This window comes from Drosophila pseudoobscura, chromosome X, assembly GCF_009870125.1.
Source record: "Drosophila pseudoobscura strain MV-25-SWS-2005 chromosome X, UCI_Dpse_MV25, whole genome shotgun sequence".
Lineage (NCBI taxonomy): Eukaryota > Metazoa > Arthropoda > Insecta > Diptera > Drosophilidae > Drosophila > Drosophila pseudoobscura.
This window is the reverse complement of record NC_046683.1, coordinates 43,276,444-43,290,909: the sequence shown is the minus strand read 5'-3', so window position 1 is coordinate 43,290,909 and position 14,466 is coordinate 43,276,444. Positions and strand designations below refer to the sequence as shown.

Here is a 14,466-nt window from a genome sequence, read left to right as displayed (position 1 = left end):
TGGATTGACGGAGGATATATGTATGTATCTTCCATAAGAGCGCTCGGCTTGACAGCAATTTCAGTTGCATATGTGTATGATATATGGGACCACTATATAATAAACTAGAAATAGCTGCAATAGGAACTTAACGGCAGGATAACTTCTTCTTTTATCGTGGGCACTTTTCAACATGTCATCCCACACAATTCGGTTATTTCGATTGCCACCAGATTGCTATAGAATACAAATGCATTGATCCTTTGGATAGACTGTATGTACAGTGCCACAAAAACCTTTCTAGGTGGAAAAGAATCTGCACAATGTCCCCTAGAAATTGACTTGAAATTTATGATCTTCCATTATACGACTATTAACAATAATTTGCTTTTACCAGGAATCCACAGATGACTTTAGCGTAGGCACTCAAATGATCAGCTCTCCAAAAGAAGGGAGTACGAATGTATTATATTTTTTGATAATTGGTAAACTATTGTTTGCTGCTTAGAGACCAAAATTGGTTTTAAAGGACTGCTCATTGTCCCCATTAAACGAGTAATTGAAGGTGGAAAGCAGAGAAGTGAACAACAGAGGGAACAGAACAATTAATTGCCTAGAAAATGCCGTGGATTTCGAAACAAAATGGTGGAGGATCCGTTGAGCCTGCGGAGACATTGTCCATCGATGGATACATTCTGGAATAGCTAGATGCATGGCCAACAGCAAGTAGAAACATGTTCGAAGCATGTCAGGCAGACCCAGAGGACAACACAATGAGTATGGACAATAAATGTATGTATAATTGAAAGTAGAATTCATTGAATGGGCTAGAATCGGAGACACATTCGTTGCGCATGTGCAGATATACACAGCATTGTCTGCGGGTCTACGAGTGCTGAATGAGTGTTGCCTCTCGACAAACAATACTTTCTCACTCTATGTCGAGTGTGAATGCCAGCATAGGTCCTGTTCAAGAAGAATGCCATTTCCATTGATAGGCACTCGTGCGTAGCTCCGCAGGACCTCAACTTCTACCTCAGCTCTTCCATTCAGGCCATCATTTATGACCAGCGCAGAGAAATTGTCCCGCATTGATGGACTCAAATTGGTCACAAATGTACGCAAACACGGCGATTGCATTTTACATGCCAATTCAACTCGACTAAAGAACCGAAGGCAAGAATGGCATTCAATGAACGCCCTCAAAGGAGAGCCAGGATGTTCTGGCATAGCCTTGAACAATTTGTGTGAGTTTCGGACAAGGCCAATAAAAAGAAGATGCGTTGCTAATACAATTTACATGCAATTGTTATACATCTGGGCAACCGGAAGCCATCTTAGTCTTAAAGCCTGATTGTAAAAATAACTATTCCTTTTCAGTTTTTCCTATGCCGGTCCATTGTTATGTAGCACTTTACTTTTACTGTACTTCTAAAATACGGTTTTATACTGAACCCAGTCGGACTTACTGTGAATCCACTCACGATATTCACGATTGTCTCACCAAATGAATCGGTTGATCTGCTTCTTTCGTTTTTATTGGTCTGGCACTTTTACTACATCTATAAACAATGTATTTGCCTTTCCAAAACACCCTAAAGGTAACCTGAAACTTTGAGTATCAGTCAAATCCACTTTACTACGATCAAAAGATTTTCCTTTATGTAAATTTCTCAAACAGCTAGAGTAAGAACTGATTTTCGAAGATAGTTTGGAATTGGTTCGCGACTACGACACCCATAGCTGATTAGTGATTAGCTGACAGTGATTCATTATGTTTAAAAAATATATTTCATATGGCCATCGGAAAAAAATACGAAAAAAAAGTGCAGCGATGGCTGAAACTATTGGCACATCCCATTTTAAATGGATTTAATTCAGTATTCATTTAAGATTACATTTACATTTACATAATATTAATCCTCATGTGAAAGATTTGGTAAAAGATGTGGGTCAAATCAAAAGATCATCAGATAAAGTTAAAGTTACTTTATTCAAAAAGTCACTGAGTTATCAAGGAGCCCTCGTCTTTGACCACCTATTGAGTGACCTGTTATTACTAATTTATTCCTAAATTCAGTGCGGCCACGATTTGCCATTAAATCCCTCCGATTCTATTAAATCCAATGGTTTTCTAGTATGAACTGAGCAATTTTGTTTTAAGAATACAACAGATCCGGCTTTTTGCGAAGGCACTGCACAGTCTTTTAAAGTATATTTTACTTATGAGCATATTTTCGCCATTAAGCCATTAAAGAGCATGATCGCCGAAGATGATTTTTATAATTTTCGAGATACTAAAATTTAGAAACGATGAAAATTGCCAAAATAATATGTAAATTAATAACCATAATTTAAACATTTTAATACCCATAGAGATTGATGCTAGAAATTAATTTTATTGATTGATATCCAGTCACCAATTATTGTTTTATTTGTCCCAATAAACAGTTCGTCATAGATTTTCCAATGTTTCTTCTGTAGATCATTTGCCAAAACCAAAGCTTAAAGCATAAGCCTAATTAATATTAGACTCAATCTAAAAACCAAGAACTTAAAATTCTTTATCGATATCTGCCGATTTCTTCAACCATAAGTCTACAGTTATGCTGCAGAAGCAGAAGTAAATAAATTTTATAAGTGATCTGGTTTAAGTGTGAAATTCTATGACCATTTGCGAAAGTAAACCTTATTAACTGTACTATATATTCGCTGTACGCTGTATCTGTATTGTGGATGCATCCCGCCATTTGATCTGGGCAAAGGAGCGCCCAATAGAGATCCGTATTCCAGGATATGGCTATTGCGATTAATGTATATATTTAATGCCCTTTTTCAGTTAATCATAGATATTAATTCAACTAAAAATGCTGCATTTTTAAATATATCCCAAGAATTGTGCGAGGAACATTTAGACGCTGGCCAACGGACAGCCCACACATACAGATGCTGTGTTTGATGTTGATCACAAATACATATGTATACACATTTTATGGTTGAAAAATTCTATTCTCTTTACAAGTACATTACACACATCGTGACTTTGACAAAACGGACCCGCACTCAGACTCCGACCCATCAAGTGCATAAGAGGGGATCTAATGAGCTCTCTGTAAATAGAAGCGTCTTGAGTAAATAGAAGTTTTCTTTGCACTTGTACGGCAAATATTGACAAAGGACAAAGCAAACGCACTTGGAACGCTCCGTGGAACTAGACAAACAATAGAAACAGCAATATTTTATATTTTCGGGACGCAGGCAAACGATAGCAAGTGTCCGCTAAGTCGATAAGAACAATATTTGATATTTGTAGTTAGTTGTTCAAACATTTTCTTCATTTTTGGCGGCTTCGTCTCGGGACAATCATTTCAGCGACGGTAGACAAGGGGATATTTATTGAAAAAATACCTATTCATGAAATTTGAGACAGGGACAGAGACAGGGTTCCATTGTTGGCCTTATCAATCGCAATAGATCTTGGACTGCTGTGAAATGAGAGGAAAATATTTTGTAAACCAAGTACGAAAACAAAGTAAATCCAGCTAGTTGAGCTGCTCTCCTTATCTGCATCTCTGCTGGCACAAAGTGCCCAGCCATAATCCCAGATCCGAGTGCTGCACATCTAGATTGCACATGACAGATAGACACTTATCCCTAGCGTTCTCGGGGAACAAGGAGCCGAGCAGAACGAATGCCAGTGATTAAGATATTTTTGGTGCACTTCCACCAGAGATAGCCACGTCGATTAGTATCTGTATCTGCTGTCAAGTAGCCAGACGTTCATATCTCTGCCAAAACCCAGACAGCCTGCTAATTGAGTGTCTCAGATAGTAATTGTAACCAAAAATTGGTAAACCAGATTCCCCTATCACCAGATCATGTGTGAACTTTAGTTACACATACTCGTAGTAGATATTATCAATCAGCAGAGCGAGATTGGATTGTTGGCGAATTTCACTCTAATGGGCTAGTCACTTCCATGGTTCAACTATTTGTGTCTTGTTCTGAGGCGAGTTTAATGAACATCTGCGATAAGAGCATTCATTCCCATATGATTCTTATGGAACAATGAAGCCCAGAGAAAGCCAATGTCATGGCCATGTGAAGGTGGATTTGCTACTGGAGATAAATACTGATGGTTTTTGCTGGATAAATAAGTTGTACAACAAATCCTCAGCCAATTAGCAACCAAAAATTTGAATCACGCAATTATGTGTATATGATTTCGAAGAAATGAAATTGAAAACAATATCAGAAAGAGTATTGACGCATTTGATGGCAGTGCACCATGGCCAAAATGCCCGATTATTTGGCAATTTTAAAGCTAGAGTTTTCAGATTTTGTATTCCTTTTTAAAGTAACTTTTGCCTTTATGTTAGAATGGCTGCATATTTATGGATTTCATATGTATAAATTGGTTTCTTTCGAAGACTGGTGAAAACCGGCACAATTGAGTCAACTTTGCATTCAATCAATCGACTTTAATATTATTTTGAATTCAGTTTCTTCTTATCTAATCGTATCTATTACCTTATGCCAAACAAATTCGAGGAATTGGCCATAGTGCAGCGGATAATAAACGAAATCGTTGAATCTTTGGAATGGCTTCCTTGCGCAACCCTAATATGAAGGGTTTTAGCGACGATGCATCGTACAAAGCTTGTACAAAGGAGGGGAGGGAAATACTTCAAAAGTTAGATCATTGCTCAATTCAGATGAAGGGGTCATGGCAAAAACAATAAAATGTGCTAGCAGTGATCCCAAACTTCCAATTAAATTCAGTCCTGAGGAAGCTTTGGCGATTAATGTATGTATTTGCGCGATTTACCAAAAATGCATACAAGCTTGTGAAATGGAAAACTATATCTTACAACGCAAATCTTTTTCCAAGCTACGATTTATCGAGAAACGCAAAAGTAAAGTGCTCAAACCCGAAAGATTTGCATGCTCTTCTCTTTAAATCTGATCCTTTAAATTCAAAGTTATCAAAATCGTCTTCAAGGCTTTCCGAAGAAAATATATTGTTGGATAAAGAAGTTCAAGATTATTATTAGATGTCAACTTTGAAGAATATAGTTCAGATATTTGCATTTTAATAAATTTAAAGTTACATACATAAGTTACTGGTAAACTATATTTGGAATGGTATTTCAAAATCTTTAAATATTTGGAAGGATCGGAACTATTGTATATATTCGATATAGTTGACTGATTCTATTGAACTTTTGTACAGTCATCCCGTAATTAGCAATCATATTAAACCACAAATTTCATATAGATATCTTTTAAATTACGCTTGTTATTAATTGATGAGACCTAGGTTTTCTAATATAATCTGGAGACCAAGCAACAGGAAAAAGAAACGTAAGTCAACGGAAACAAAATATTTAATAGTTAGTTAATAGTTAATAATGGTTTTTGGATTACAATTTTAAAAGATGGAGCCCGCAATATGAAAAGTCTGCGACTTTTTCCATTCATAATATTTCCATCTTGTTTCATGGCCCAAAACGAAACTATTTAAGTCGGTGAAGTACACATATGTATATGCGAATTCCGATTAAATCACAAGAATTCAATTCCCTATGATACTAGATTAGATGGAATCGCCAGTAAGCAGATTGAAAGATACTCTCCTTGTTTGAACTCAATTGCTACTAGAGAAGGCAAGTATCTCGTACGGACATTGTGCACTTTGAGCCCATATAGACATCAACAATGCCGTGGAGGTGGAAGACGATACCAACAAAAGAGCTAATCACCGATGGCAAGAAGCCTCCAACTCCCACACATACATGTATGCATATGTATATGCGACTGTGTCAGTCTTTGTTTACCTACATGTCGCCTCCCGAACGCCTAGAGGCCAGAACGGAAGAATTAAGAAAAGAAGAAGTCGCTCCCTCACACACATACCCAAACCCGAACCCAAACCCAAATCCGACCCGACTACCGTGGCAAGCCAACATAGCGGTTGACCATGGAAACCCAACCCACATACACACATATGCACAATGGATGGGCCTCGCATGCATTCCAATTCCATTTCCAATTCTATTCCTAGTCCTATTGATCCGCTCTTTTGTCACTGACAGTTATAGATATATGTACGAGTAGGAGTAGGAGTACGAGTATGTATGGGTTGTTTGTGTTGAGCGAGTTTCAAAGAAACAGGAAGCATAATCCTACAATAACATTTTTACGCACTGAGCTCCTTTTAAGTAATCTTTACGTATGAAATTTGTTATCAATGGCACTCCATCTAAAGGGATTGTCCGTCGTCCGCATGTGGATGTGTTTTTTTAGGCAAAATTGAAATAACACAGCCGATATGCGAGTATTCAACAAATTCCCGATAATATCCCTAGATAAGGTCCTAGGGAAGGAGTAATTTACCAAGGATTAAGCATTGTTTAGGCATGCAAAATGGCTGCGATTATCTTCGGCATATATGTAGAATCCATAGATAAGTTTAGAGGAAATATGTTTTGAAAGAAAATAACTACAGCCATAGAGATCATGCGGGGGACCATATTTCATCCATCTGTTGAAGAAAGGATCGCAAAAAGATCACAGATCGTCTGCAATAGCCAAGATCCCAAGACTCAAAGTAGTCTCCACCCTCTCAACATTCTGCCAATACATCTTCCAACATAGCTATTAAACTATGCGTATCATTCCATTCCCCCAACATCCAACAGATTCTTATACCCGGTACTCAAAATGAGTATTGGGGTATATTAGATTTGTGGTGAAAATGGATGTGTCTAACGTCCAGAAGGAATCGTTTCCGACCCCATAAAGTATATATATTCTTGATCAGCATCAATAGCCGAGTCGATTGAGCCCTGTCTGTCTGTCTGTCTGTCTGCCCGTCTGTCCGTCCGTCCGTCTGTCCGTCCCTAGCAACGAAGTTTTATATCCGGACTTCTGTGATATGTCACTGCTACAAGTATATTTCAAAACTTTGCCCCGCCCACTTCCGCCCCCACAAAGGGCGAAAATCCGTGGCATCCACAAATTAAAAGATACGAGAAAACTAAAAAAACAGAATCGTAGAGGATGACTATATCTTCTAGAGTGCAAAATCTGAACCAGATCGTATAATTATTATAGCCAGAATCAAGAACACAATTTCATTCTTTCTCGCTCTGTCTCTCTCTAACACGCAGGTTTCATGGTCGGTTTTGCCAATTGCAAAATATGAGTTCAAGGATCTCAGAACCTATAAGAGCCAGAGCAACCAAATTTGGTATCCACACTCCTGTGATATCGGACCTTGACCGTTTTGTGTCAAAATTTCGACACACCCCCTTCCGCCCCACAAAGGACGAAAGTCTGGGGCATCCACAAATCTCGGAGACTATTAACGCTAGAGTAACCAAATTTGGTATCCGCACTCCTGTTAGATCTCACTATAAAACGTATATCTCAAAATGTCGTTTAATATTCGCGGCGTCTGCCGGAGGAGAGCCATACTGACTAAGTATCGGGTATAAAGTAGCGGAGTTGCGGTGTCCGCAGCAACTCACAACGTTCCCCCTCGTTGAACTATAAACGTAAATCATTCTCATATTATAGGGTCAAATAGCATCTTCGCCCACCTGTTGAATAAAAATGCACTCCTTAGTGACATTCGACAATTTAGGTCCTGTGAAAACGACGGAAAACGAAACTATTCACCATATACTTCTGTATATATATGTATATATACATACCTATAGATTATTCTGATTTTATTTGTCAATCCGTGATAAGACATCATTGTCCTATCAGATTCACCTTAGTACTTGCCCGTTGTTGTTTTGTGGATCTAGCTCTTATGATTCCATGAGACCTAAGCGTTCATCAGGACAGACAGACGCACAAACACACAGCCAGGGCTATATATTCATATGCTTTATGGGTTCAGAAAAGCTTCCTTTTGGCTTTATAGCTCATGGGTCGAATTGGACATGGAATGAATCCTTGGAATGAAAAAGACCTAGTAACTGGCAAGGAGAAATGGGACGACACATACAATATTGTGCAAAAACAGTGATGCCCAATAATTGTATTCTTGATGAAGAAACAAATATATTTAGTGGACCAACATAAAGCCTCCTAAATAAGATTGGAAACAGTGGAGAACGAAATCGATTTCTTCTTCCCCATTTTACTTACTTCGAAGAACCCAAATAATAATGTTAATAGAGAAATATAGGAACATACCAATTTATGGATTGCGCTTACTGCTCAATCATAGAGGAAATCGACCACCAAAAAAAAAAGAACAAGAGATGCAACAAATTGACACTTTGATGGGGATATAGATACATGCAGCTATAGATTCGAAAGACAAAACATTTAAAAAAGAACAACAGCCATCCAGGGCAGCATGGGTATACATGCAGTTAGACATATGTATATATATATATATGGATATGGTTAAAAGAAAAGTCATGCAAAATACAAACAATAGGGCCAAAGAATCCCCCTAAGGCGGTCGCATTGTTTGCCCCGCTTTTGAAAATATTTGTAAACACGTTTTTGGGAAATTGGCCGTGTTTGCCAGGACTGTTCATTGTTGGGCCGGAGGAAGGTTGGAGGAAGGTTTGGCCAACATCACAGTGCCCAGTGAGACGTCATGGAGTTTCACGTGTTGTCACCAGCCACCAACCGCCAGGCTTATTAATAGCCCCGACAACAGAGCTGAATGCTGACTGCCTGGATGCTCAGCCCCTGCAGTAGAAACTGTTGAAACGTGATCTGGGCTCGGATGGGACCCAGGCGGGGGTAAGGGTAATCCGCTGTCTCGACTCTGGGTAGGGCAGGGCAGGGCAGGACAGGGCTCTGTGTCTAGCGTCTGATCCCGGGACACCGACACCGACAGAGACACAGATACTGACACACAAAAGTGTGCCTTTTAACGAGCTCTAATTTGGTGCTGGACCATTTCGAATAGACAGCGAGAGGGAGCGAACGGCGAGCAGAAAAAAAGGTTTCTATTCTTCACAACTTATTTCCAAAGAATAACAAGAAATAATGATCGGTTGTCTACTCGACCGAATCCCAATCCAAATGCGAATCCAGGACTCAGCCACAGCCCAGAGCCATGTTTACACAATGCCAGTCAAACAAAGTTCTATTTGTTCCATTTTGCGTGTCTCCCCTCCCCTCCTCTCCTCTGCGACAGACAGATCCCTAACGTGATAATCTTTTAAATTGCTCAAATTTTTCCTGTGACTCGACCTATTGCTCTCTCTCTACTCTATTATTTCGTATTTCGCTTTTGGGAAATTGGAAAATGAGATCTTGTCGCTTATGTTATTTGGTATTTTGACAAAACAAAGAGCAAATTTGAAGCATTTTATGTCTGATGTGTGTTTTGTGTGCTACCTCGAGTTGTTGGCCAGAAATGCGCGGCTTGCCAGGCCACGGCCTTTGTCCTCGCATGTCTACTGTTCTGCAAGAGAAACGATTCTCCTTTGCTCGCATCTTAACAGAACGATTTCGTTCAGCGTAGCGTAATCTTTAGGCTGATTTCATGTTCATATGAGGTTTACAGGGGCTTTTGTTTGCTACAATAGCCATTTAGGTGGGTGCTCGACAAGGATTGATTCCATATTTCAATCCTAACGAGAAACAATAAAGACATTGGCCTCTGACATTGAAGCTTTTACCCTCTGCAACTATTGTGATCCGATTTGAATCCTTCTTATCTGAGCAATACCGTATGATATAGTCATCAAGAAAATACTTGTTCAAATGTATGCAAATTCACTCGGAACTGATGGGATTTATTTGGACGTGTGGAACGTCCATATATATCCAAACATATATATTCTTTATCGGCAACAATTCGGCGAGTCGATATAGCTACATATGTCCGTTTGTCCGTCCGTCCGTTTCGATGAGAGCCTTGACCCCAAAGACTAAAGGAACTAAATAAATAAAATGTTGTATCCAACCTGTGATATCATACCATGGCAAGTGAAGGTGTGAGAAAACCGTAAGGGAAGAAGCGTAGAAAATGCCCATATAGGTTTTGTTTTTATTTTGGCAGAGAACTCAGAACTTGGATGTGCCATAGATAGCCTCGGGAGTGCCAGAGAAAGTATGTAAATAAATAATCCTTCGCCGCAATTCAGATCTCCGATTCTCCTCCCACGCAGCGGGCAGGAACGTCATTCACTTTTTTGGCTTCGTTGACTTCGTCCAGGAGTACTTTGCGAATGTATCGCGACACGAGCTCCTGAGGCCGCTTCTCCCACACACTAAGGGATTTCGGACATGCACGTATCTAATGTGAATCATCAGAGAATTAATTTTGAATGGGAGGAGTGCTAGTTGATGTCAGATTCGCTTACCTGATCACCGTTCATACGATCGATGACGCTAACGCAGACGACGGCAGAGCGTATATTGGCCCTCTTTGTGAGAGCGGCAAAGGCGGTACTCTCCATATCGAAATTGACCACTCCGTTACCCTTCAGGCCGAGAAGATAGGCGGTCTTCGAGTGACTCGTGTAGTCGCAGAAGGCACCATCGAGTCGGGACTGGCCTTCATAGAAGTCGTCGGCGCAAATGGTCTTACCAACAACTGTCTCAAAGTCAACTTCGCAAGGATTCGCCAGTGATTGGAGCTCTTGGGCCAAACACTGGTCTAGTTTGCTGCAATGCTGCACGATTTTGCCCTGAACGATTACCTCATAACAGGGATTGAGTTTGCAGTCCAGTGCCTCCGAGCTGATGACCACGGTTCCGGGCTCTATTCCGATGCCGCCGCAGGTCCCAATTCTGATGAAGACGGGATTCTGACACTTTGCATAGTGCATCATCTTGAAGAGCTCATGGAGCAGTATGGAAATCGACGGACACCCCATGCCATGACTGACACACAGCACTGGGCCCACTTTGTAGAGCGCAAAGCGATGACCATCGGCCATATTCCTAAGAGTAGTTACCGGGCTCAGCTTCAGACGGAGGTCCTTCATAATCCTGTAAGCAAATCTCTCCATGCGTCCAGGCGTACCACCCATGCAAACAAACTACGGATTCAGAGCACTCCACCGAGATGACCACCGAAGGATCATTATTGTCATAATTCGACTTACCCGCACATCGCCAAAGACCTTGGGGAAGTTCGTCGTGGCCGTGTCCATGCCCAGATGATAGAGAAAGTCAGGCTTGAAGCAAGGCAGGCAGGGATTGAGACCCTTTAGAGTGCTCTGATTTGGCGGCTTTTTGCACCCCATCTTCATGTGCCTGACCAGCCGGCCAAGCTGCTTGCCCTGTGACCTCACCGATTCTGTGGGATCTAACTGTTCGCTTACACTGCTTATTGTGATTGTATTAGTAGTGCGGTACTTGCCCTTCAACTGGCAAACGTCGCGGGTCAAGTCGCATTGCATTGCGCCTGCAGTTTTGCACTTTGCGGCCATTTTTATTTTCAAATATAAAATTTATTGCTGTATTTCCACAAATGAATTTTGAATAAACCAAATCGAATTACGTACTTCAATACTATTACTGACTCGTCAGCAAAATACTAACTTGTTTTTGGTAACGTAAGGGAGAGACGTTGAGATGTAGCGTAAAAATGGAAACAAATAAAATCGCGATTATTCATAATATTACATATGTATATATGTACTGACTCTGTGCGGGTATAAAAGTAGTAGTGCTGCGGCTCTCAGCGTTCTTGCTCATTTTTTGAGTGTCGTTGAACTACTTTTTTATCAAAATATCGATGTCCAAGCCTGAGTCCATTATGACATAGATGGATCCCTCAAGATTGTATTTTATTATTACCATCGATAAGAAATCAAAAAGGAATAATTAAATAATTGCATTCAGCAACGGCATCTCTTCGTTATTCCCAAAGTCCCGAGTCACTTCCTATCGATCGCCCGGCTCATTAGTAAATTGTTAGACTAAGAGGCTTGTTCGGAAAGATGCTCGTAAGTATACATGCTCAACACATCAAATGATGTTTTAGGACTCACTAGAAAACACTTTTTCAGCGGAACACAGGGAGAAGTATAGAGAGGAGTTTTGGCTCCGCCCTTCTATCCCTTAGCCAGGATAGTCAGGATCCAAGGGCCACCAAAGTCAGAGGGAAAACAGTGTTAACAATTTACACCAAAAAGTCTCCCATCAATCTTTTAACAATATCGGTTGTAGATGATTGTTGGGTTGCACTCCCAAAACGCCCCAGAAAAAATGCCCAACATTTTACCCGTACCCGGGCACAATGTACCAGAACGCCCCTGAAAAGCAAGAGGACCGCAGAGAGAAGATTCGAAAATCCAAAATCAATAAAATGCATCGCCACAGGGGACACAAGTAGGTCGGGGAAGGTCAGGGAAAGGGGCAGTGGCAGGGCCAGCACAGAGAAGTAAAAAAGAAACAAGAAAATAAATTAAACAAAGGCGACCCTTGCACACGTGTTCACAAAGGAAATTGACCGCCAGAACGATCGATGGAAATTATGCCGAAAATGTTCCACAGAAAGTCGGTTAAAATTTGTATCTCTCTTTTTTTAACGATGCCTGGAAGATGGACCGCTGATTGGCCGCCATCGAGTGGCTTTCGAATGGTTACGATTTTTACAAATAGGTGTCTAGGATATTTCACAAATTGTCGAGACTCGATATGGAAATCCATTAGTCTCAATTGAGTATGGATCGTAAATAATTATCTTTAGGGCACAAGCACTTGAGACTCCACAAAGCGACTTTTAGGCGGCGCAGGGATCTAGTTTCAACGAGGACCCACTGGGGTCCTGACTCTGACTCTGGCTCCGGCTCCGGCCTTGAGTCCTCGTCCGGAACGCTGTTATATTTGACAACACGAATTTCATCTGGTATTTTGCGGCGTTGTGTTTCTGAGTCTGTGTGTGTTTAATTGTCAAGTGCAGTATCTGACACGACTCCTGAAATTTAATGCCTCGACATGCAAGACGATCTCGTGTTCGAAAATGCATTTCGTCCGACACTCCACTATCGCTGATGTCCCTCCCTTAAAGATCTGCTCCTTGCGAGTCGTTTCAAGTGCCGCATCGGGAGAGGAGGCGCAAGTGTTTACCATGCCACAATAATCTCTACTAATCAGCCATGAAAACTAGCCGAATGGGATATGTTATCCGTCTCTGTAAAACGATATTTCTGATGCTTGAATTGAGCTCAACCGAAACCAAACTAACCAAACAAATGTGTGCGAGTGCATTATCTTCCATTTGGTATCTGGGGGTTGGGGTTGGCTCTGGGGCTGGGGCTGGGTTTGAGTGGTTCGTACTCCTCCTGCTCCATCTGGTAAATGATAAATAACGATGGCTAAACTGTTGACTGAGGCAGGCCGAATTTTCGACAAGATTCTGCGCACTCCTTTGATTACCTCGTGCATGTATCCTTGTATCTCTAGAAGTAATTGAAGTGGCACGCCATTTAAAATTATCAACAACCCAAAATTGTCTGCTTAGGTGACAGTTCCGTCGATCAGGTTTATTGGAAGGTACAGGTAACACTTTGGTTTTGGCTGGGTACAGGTAGGAATCTGCAAGGCGTCTACAGTCGTTAGGAGGACAATGAACGACAGGACGCCGGCGCCAGGAAAATTATCCACTGTCTGGCTCTCTTTTTTTTTGTCATTTTCCCTGACATTCTTAGAACCAGCACAACCTGACCCGAATCTATATAAATTTATCATTGACCCATAGAGCGCGATTTTTCACACTTGACAGAAAGCAGAACAGCCACGGCACGACAAAAGTTGATGTCAACCATTTTTTGGAGTTGACTATCGGCAAAGGACTGTACAGCCAAATATTACAAATACACCCATACCAAATCCATCCTATGAATTCAGAGCACACGCTTTTAGCAAATAATAAAAAACCAAAAAAATCTTATACGAAATCACCTAAAAAAAGAAGGCTTATACCTATGTCTACCAAAGAATGTTTGTTATATGAAAGATATACCCTATTTGGTGGTTCTCTTGATAGAATTACCCTGGTGGATGATCTGGGTGTTATTTTAGACCCCAAGTTTAAGTTTTCCGAAAACATTTGTACCATGGTAAATAAGGCCATGGGAGTGCTTGGGTTTATAAAGAGGTGGTCAAAGGAATTTGACGACCCCTATATAACAAAGACTATACCTCGTTTGTTCGTCCCATCTTAGAATACGGCTCCTGTGTATGGTTCCCTCAGTACAAATTACACCAGGACCGTATAGAATCAGTACAGAAAAACTTTTTACTCTTTGCACTGCGGGGCCTTAACTGGGATGAAGGTGTGAGACTCCCATCTTACTCTAGGAGAGTTAACCGTAGAAAAACCGTAGAAACCGTAGAAAGATTTTTATGCACAGCTTGATCAGGGGTGACGTAGACAGCCCCGATCTGTTGAGCCGCATAAACTTCACGATTCCTATTAGACTTACTAGAAATTGTATATCGTTGTTCCTTCCACTTTGTAGATAGAATTATTCCTTGCGTGAACCG

General features: G+C 40.8%; 1 protein-coding gene across 1 annotated transcript; it reads right to left on the bottom strand.

The window, feature by feature from the left end:
• Positions 1 to 9,952: 9,952 nt before the first annotated feature.
• On the bottom strand, positions 9,953 to 11,498 carry LOC117184843 (uridine and thymidine phosphorylase-like). Its single transcript, XM_033383870.1, has 4 exons — positions 11,333 to 11,498; positions 11,076 to 11,269; positions 10,329 to 11,009; positions 9,953 to 10,261 (listed from the first exon to the last, which is right to left on the bottom strand). Exons 1-4 carry the CDS (start codon positions 11,400 to 11,402, stop codon positions 10,106 to 10,108), a joined length of 1,101 nt encoding a protein of 366 aa, XP_033239761.1. The 5' UTR covers positions 11,403 to 11,498; the 3' UTR covers positions 9,953 to 10,105.
• Positions 11,499 to 14,466: the final 2,968 nt, after the last annotated feature.